General features: G+C 36.7%; 1 protein-coding gene across 2 annotated transcripts; it reads left to right on the forward strand.

The window, feature by feature from the left end:
• Nucleotides 1–663: 663 nt before the first annotated feature.
• Nucleotides 664–6,554, forward strand: LOC104894789 (pentatricopeptide repeat-containing protein GUN1, chloroplastic). Of its 2 annotated transcripts, XM_010681111.4 has the most exons (4): nt 969–3,077; nt 3,662–3,878; nt 4,705–4,889; nt 5,652–6,554. In XM_010681111.4, the coding sequence occupies exons 1-4, from the start codon at nt 1,177–1,179 to the stop codon at nt 5,914–5,916; spliced, it is 2,568 nt and encodes an 855-aa protein (XP_010679413.1). In that variant the 5' UTR covers nt 969–1,176; the 3' UTR covers nt 5,917–6,554. The 2 variants fall into 2 exon arrangements, with proteins under 2 accessions (XP_048493548.1, XP_010679413.1); XM_048637591.2 differs by lacking the exons at nt 4,705–4,889; nt 5,652–6,554 and adding an exon at nt 4,204–4,625 and having other exon boundaries at nt 664–3,077.
• Nucleotides 6,555–7,334: the final 780 nt, after the last annotated feature.

Genomic DNA, 7,334 nt, shown 5'->3' on the forward strand with positions numbered 1-7,334 from the left:
TTTTGTTTCTTCCCTTCTTATGTAATGGCATCCTAAATCACCAGTATGGAGTTGTGGGAGTCTTAAATTAGATTTGCCAGCCCGGGAAATCTTGGCCTGGTTCTCATAAAAATTGTCTGTCCACTTTTTTATATTATATATGCGCCACTTAATATTATTGGTCAATATTATTAGATTTAAACAAATTTATTATTTTAAAAAATAAACAAGGTAAAGAATAATTAACATCAATCAGTAAGTGATACAAATGGTATAAATAAGTGGGATATAAGATTATTTTCGGAAAGTACTATAAAGGATTAATCCAGTTTCTAATTTATTCATTAGAAATACTATTCACATTTTCCTCAATTTAATTTGTAAAGAGTGGAAACTGGAAAGTAGTTGTCTCCATATTAGAAAACATTGTCCTCTACACGCTATCTTTTGCTTTTCCCATCCCTATTCTGGTTGACATGCTCATTAATTCATTTTTCTCCAGTCTTTCTTGTGAAAAATAATATCTTGGAAAACCAATGTATCATTGTGATTTTATTTGATTTTCCATAAAAAATCTTCTTCTATTGAAGTTGTTTGCTGACTTGGTGGATCAATTTTTTTTAATTCTCTAGGTAATTAACCCATTGAATAAAAGTAGCATTCTCATATCATATCATCCACCTTCTAAGCAAGATTATCACATTAATGTTTGAATTAATCTTCACTTGTATAATAAGGACTTGTTCTCTTTGACATAAAATAGATGAATTGAACTAAATTTAACTGAACTGAAATATATCAGAGTAAAATTGTCTAGAGCTGAATTGAAGTAAACTGAAAATAAATCGGGGAGAACATGTCTTCAAACTAGCATTATCTCCCAAACCCAACTATTTCAAAGACAAAAAAAAAAACCCCTCTAATCTCAACTCTACACATTAACAAAAAAAAAAAAAAAACTTTCACAAATTATAACCTTAATAATTTCTTTTATACTAAAAAACTCTTTCACTTTTCAATGTCTGAACAAAACCTACAACAACTCTCAACTAATGAAAGCCCAACTCATCAGCTTCTACTCTTTTTTGACTCTTTCTCACCTCACTTTTTTTTTATTTTTTTTCTCTCTCCTCTCTATCTTCTTCTTCTTCTTCCTCTACATGTTTTGTGCATTTTCTCTCTCCTAAATCAATAAAAATGGCTTCTTCTACTCCTCCTCACTGCTCAATCACTACCTCCACAAAACCCCAACAAACCCCATATCAAAAAGCCATTCATCAACAACAACAACCCCATAAATTTAACAATCGTCGTTTCACTTCCCAGAAAGTTTCTGCTTCTCCTCTTCCTTCAACTTCTCTCTCTAAACCTCCAAACTTTCTCTCTCCTCTTCCTACCCCTAAAAACACCCATCTTTCTTCTGATTTTTCTGGCAAAAAATCAACTCGTTTTGTGTCAAAACTTCATTTTAATCGTCAAAGATCCAATTTTTCTACCAGACATTCCCCTGTTGCTGAAGATGCTTTACGCCAAGTCACTCAATCCGCCATTGATGAGCACCAATTTGAGAATATATTGGTGGGTTTTCAAGGGAAGCTTTTTGGGTCTGAAGATTACTGTTTTTTGCTTCGAGAGCTTGGAAATCGAGGTGAGTGTTCAAAAGCTGTTGTTTGTTATGAATTTGCTGTTCAAAGAGAGAGAAAGTTTAGTGAGAGAGGTAAATTAGCTAGTACTATGATTAGTGTAATGGGTAGATTAGGGAAGGTTGATTCTGCAAGGTTTGTGTTTGATAATGCTGTTAATGGTGGTTTTGGTAATACTGTTTATACTTATTCTGCTTTGATTAGTGCTTATGGTAGAAGTGGTTTGTATCAAGAAGCAATTGGGGTTTTTGAGATGATGAAAACTCAAGGTTTGAGACCTAATTTGGTTTCTTATAATGCTGTGGTTGATGCTTGTGCTAAAGCTGGTGTTAAATTTGATGTTGTGAATGATATATATGATGAAATGTTGAGGAATGGGGTTGACCCGGATCGAATTACGTTTAATTCAATGCTTGCTGTTTGTAAGTCTGGATTGTGGGAAGAGGCTATGAGGTTGGTTACAGAGATGGGAATGAGGGGGATTGATCAAGATGTGTTTACTTATAATACACTGCTGGATGTTATTTGTAAAGCTGGGAAGATGGATTTGGCTTTTGATATTATGTCTGAAATGACTGCCAAGAGTATAATGCCTAATGTGGTTACTTATAGTACTGTGATTGATGGGTTTGCTAAAGCCGGTAGGTTAGAGGATTCGTTGGGTATGTTCGAGGAGATGAAGTGCGCGGGAATTGCTCTTGATAGAGTTTGTTACAATGCATCGTTGTCTATTCTTTTGAAGCTTGGTAGGTTTAAAGATGCTTTGAATGTTTGCAAGGAGATGGAGAGTTGTGGAATCAGGAAGGATGTAGTGACTTACAATGCATTGTTGGGTGGATTTGGTAAACAAGGGAAATATGATGAAGTTAGACAAGTGTTTGAGCAGATGAAGAATGTACGCGTTTTTCCTAATGTTCTGACTTACTCTACACTGATTGATGTTTATTCTAAAGGGGGTCTATATAGGGAGGCAATGGAGGTTTTCAGAGAGTTTAAGGAGGCTGGTTTAAAGGCAGATGTTGTTCTTTATAGTGGCCTTATTGATGCTTTGTGCAAAAATGGGCTGGTAAAATCTGCTGTGCTTTTGCTCGACGAGATGACAAAGGAAGGAATCCGACCCAATGTAGTCACATACAATACTATTATCGATGCATTTGGTCGATCTGCTAGAGCAGAGTACCTGGTTGATGATATCGTTCCCCTGGATGGATGTTCAGGGAATAAGACACCAATGATAATGGCATGTAATGCTGCTGCGCACCATCTTGGAGGTAGTGAGCATAATAGAGTCATGAAGATCTTTGGGCAGCTAGCAGTGGACAAATCTCATAGTTTCAGGGAATTTAATGAGAGTAGGCAGGAGCTCCTCTGCATCTTAGGACTCTTCCAGAAGATGCACCGGCTTGAGATAAGGCCAAATGTCGTGACCTTTTCGGCTATTTTAAATGCTTGCAGGTGGTTTCCTCTCTCTTCTCACTGGGATTCCCCTAATGACCTTTTTAGTACAAGCATTAAACTTTGATGTAAAAATGACTTAAAAAGGAGTTGCATTCAACTGTTTAACTGACAGGGCCATAGAAAGGTTAAATATTGCATCATTGTGTCTTAAAGAAAATGCTTAGTTCAATTCTACTGTTGGTTTCTGCCAAGCAATCTTCATAAGCCTGTTTGAAAGCGAAATATTCCTGTAACTTAATCTTTAATTAAAGAATACTGCCATACCATTCTCTTGATGTTTGTATGGAGTATCGAGCACTAGTGCCATAATCCTTGCTAAACTCTTCCTCTCTTCTAGTAGGTCATCAACTATCATCTTTCCTGAAGTATAAACATTTTTATCTTCACTGATCTATACAAAGTTATTCCCTGTATATTAGAAATTGAAGATGGAAGGATTCTCTTGGCATTCTTCATTTTGTTTGTTATAAATTTCTGCTTCACATTTGTTTTATTGCTGGCCATATTTTTTCGTTTTTGACCTTTAAATCTTTAATTGATAGTTCTAATGCTAACCAAGTATAGATGAATGCGACCTGCAGCCGTTGTAACTCATTGGAAGATGCTTCTATGCTACTGGAAGAACTCCGCCTGTTTGATGATCGAGTCTACGGTGTTGCTCATGGACTACTCACAGGATCCAGGGATACGATCTGGGTTCAAGCCCTGTGTTTGTTCGATGAAGTCAAGCAGCTGGACACATCAACTGCATCTGCCTTTTATAATGCGTTAACTGATGTATTGTGGCACTTTGGTCAAGTAAGTTCAACTTACTATGAATCTTTTTTTCTTGCTAGCAGCTTCGTCAATCTAGATTTTAGATTCCTCCCCTTATTTCTTGTAGATAGGCATTTACGGTTGAAACCTGACTCCTAGTAGATCTCTGGCGGTGGTGTTAATTTTAAAAATCTGTGGAACTGTGTTTTCTTCTTCTTTTGTAGATACGCATTGTATTCCTTCCTTCTCTCAATGCGACACCCATTTGGTTTGATACAAATACATAGGAGAGAGTACTGTGTGGGCCATTTGTTATATAGGGGAGTTAAAACCAAAGGATTGATGTAATTTTTATTCATCTTATTAGGTGGACCGAACATATAAGGAAGTCGGTAAAACATTCCGAGACAACTCTAAAAGAAGAAAGAAATGTGGGTAAAGTATCTGGAGATGGAGAAAGTAATTTTGTACAGTAGATATGCTGTAGAGAGCTTGCTCAAGCTTGATATTAGTGTCATTTGCCAAAAAACAGTTTGATATCAGAGAAAAACCAGAATTTCTCTAGGGCCGGTAATAAAAAAGTATCCAATGTGGATACATGTACAGGCCTTAAACTGTTCACCAAAAGTTTTTTGATTTGCCTAATCTGGAATTTTCGGAAGTTTCTCTACTGTAAAACTACTGTTAAAGTATCCACTTGTTTATGTGGGTTTATACTAACATACATCGGGTGTCCTTTTTCTCTCCCAATTTATCCTCGGTCTTGTACAGTTATAGAAGTCTTTATGAGCAATCCATGATCAAATTATGAACCTCTCCTGGAATTTCCACATTTCTGATGCTTTATTACTCTTCATTGTTTCATCAGAAACAGGGTGCTCAGCTAGTTGTGCTGGAAGGAAAGAACAGGAATGTGTGGGAAAATGTGTGGTCCACATCTTGTTTGGATTTGCACTTGATGTCCTCTGGCGCTGCTCGGGCCATGGTACATGCTTGGTTGCTAAACATACGTTCAGTCGTTTTAGAAGGACATGAGCTGCCAAAGCTTTTGAGGTACCCTTCATCACCTTCTTGTTTAGTTTGTCAAAAAACCACCAATCAACATAACTATATAAGCACAACAAAGAGAAAGAAAAAAGGGTTAGCAATTAATTACTTAAGGTTTATTTGGCATAACTATGCCGTAGTGGTCATTTATGTAGAGACTAGAAAAATTGATGTCAGAGTAAATTGCCAATCTTTAATGGAGTTAGGGTACATTGCCATATTTTTAAGTTTTGAACTGTTTTTCGTAAAAATGAAATTAATGCATGATGATGTTTAAACGTCCCATAATAAGTTGAGAGATAATAAAATGGTAACCTTTACACCTTGTAAGTACTTTGAAAGAGGAATCTAACGAGAGTTCTCTCATATCATAAATCTCAATGTGTTCCAATATACTACCTCCGTTTCTTTTTAATTGTTACACTTTGACATTTTACACTATTTACAAATTGCACTTTGACCCTCGTTTGTGATTTATACGTGAATAAAAACATAGTCATGTGGGATCTTGTTAGATTCGTATTAGTATGTATTTTATTAATATGTAGTTTTTATATTTTTTACAAATACAAAATTAGAGATATAAAGGCTCAAAGTAGTGCATCGGCATGCGTGAAAAGTGTAAGTGTAACAATTAAAAAGAAACGGAGGCGGTATAAACTTCCAGAATTTGTTAACTTTGATCTTGAACCATTATTGGGAACTCAGCAGTATCTGCTAGTTGCTAATCTAACTAACATGATTTACCTTTTCCAATCTTCATCCCAGTATTCTGACTGGGTGGGGAAAACACAGCAAAGTAGTTGGTGATGGAGCACTGAAGCGAGCCATTGAAGGGTTGCTCAGTGGCATAGGGGCCCCTTTTCATATGGCAGAGACCAACCTCGGTAGATTCATATCACAGGGGACAGCTGTCACAGCCTGGTTAAAGAAGTCTGGTACTCTTCCGGTGCTGCTGCTTCAAGATATTAGAACTCAGCCTGAGAACCAAAGGTTGGACCAAAGGCCTAACTTGGAGCCCCTTCCTTTGTAGCTTCTCGCTGAATCTGTACATCACGCATCCACTTTGCCAATCTATGTTTAGTGTTTATACCGTAACTTGTGTAACTTATATAGGGATTGGCTCATGTAGCTGGTAGGAGATTCACCTTGTGACCTTAAGGTTCTATTCCATACCGCTTGCGGTTCTTGGCATGAGGATTCCCCTCATCCCATCCCTACCACTCCCGGGTCCTGTATAACTGGACTGGATTTACCTGCTGCAGATTCCAGTTTAGCTAGGATCAGCTTGTGGTTTCGCTTTCTCATGATCTCGCTCACTACAAACTTGGGCCATTTTTGTGTATGACGTGGCCCATTCTAGAGGGAGGTGAAAGGTCTTGTTGCATATACCATGATTATGTGGTGGCCTGGTTTTTGAGACTTCGAAAAATTTTCAACTCAGGTTCACCAGTAATATGGTAGTCTTCGGCCTTTTCGATTTTGGTCATTGATGATACAAAGAGGAAGAAATGTAATTTGATGTAAATAGGTAAAAGAAAAGTTCATTTAACTGTTCTTTGTTTCATTTTGTGTACAACAATGCAAGTGTACTTCAATTTTCAGTCTTCATCAATGCACTTGATAAAAAGATTTTGATGCAATGACAAGATTTGGGTATAGTTTACTTCACACTCTAATGAGCACGTATTTATTTTTGGTTTTTACATCTAAACATATTGTTAGTTTAGATGTATTTCAACAGTTTAATTTTGTCAACTTCAACCTCAAACCATTATTTGTCAATTGAGGAGTATGAGCTAGTGACTAGTGTATCACCCAAAGTTTGGCGGGATAGCTCGACTCATCAAAGACTTGACTATTATTGTTAAATATATCAATAGAAGTCCAAATTAGTATATACATATGTCCGGAGGAAGAGAACCATGCGCACGATGAATATCAAGGACTATCATTATGAACACAAAGATCAATATCAATGAACATATACCAAAAGAGATGTACATATGTTCATTTGACTTGTTAGTCATGTACATTTAACTTGTTAGCCATGTACGTGTGCATATCATGCTCTACGTATAAGCGTGTGCACCATCTAGGCGTTGCAATAGAAGACTTTAATCATTAAACATTCTTTGAAAAAATAGAAAATCAATCTCATATCATGATATCAGCACCTAATAGTAAGAGTTATATCATACCTCTTGCATTTTTTGGGGCCCCTTTCGAAAACTCGTGGTAAGATAAATTTCCTCTAAACTGCCTTCGCACAGGGCTACTCACCCAGAGGCCTTATAAATCTATCATCTAGACTCATAATTTGTACAAGTATATAGGGTGATACTTGAGGTATGTACAACTGTACAAGTATTCAAAATCTGTTAGGGGTCATCCATGTTGTATACTATGAAGACTTTAGACTCCATGAAAGCATCAAAACGCTTCACCTTC

This window comes from Beta vulgaris, chromosome 5, assembly GCF_026745355.1.
Source record: "Beta vulgaris subsp. vulgaris cultivar EL10 chromosome 5, EL10.2, whole genome shotgun sequence".
NCBI lineage: Eukaryota > Viridiplantae > Streptophyta > Magnoliopsida > Caryophyllales > Amaranthaceae > Beta > Beta vulgaris.

Bases quoted from the DNA above. Each gene is read 5' to 3' on its own strand.
- LOC104894789 (XM_010681111.4), top strand. From the start codon at position 1,177: ATGGCTTCTTCTACTCCTCCTCACTGCTCAATCACTACCTCCACAAAA. The intron at 3,078-3,661 runs GTGGTTTCCTCT...TGCGACCTGCAG, and splicing joins GCTATTTTAAATGCTTGCAG to CCGTTGTAACTCATTGGAAG. The intron at 4,890-5,651 runs GTACCCTTCATC...TCTTCATCCCAG, and splicing joins GAGCTGCCAAAGCTTTTGAG to TATTCTGACTGGGTGGGGAA.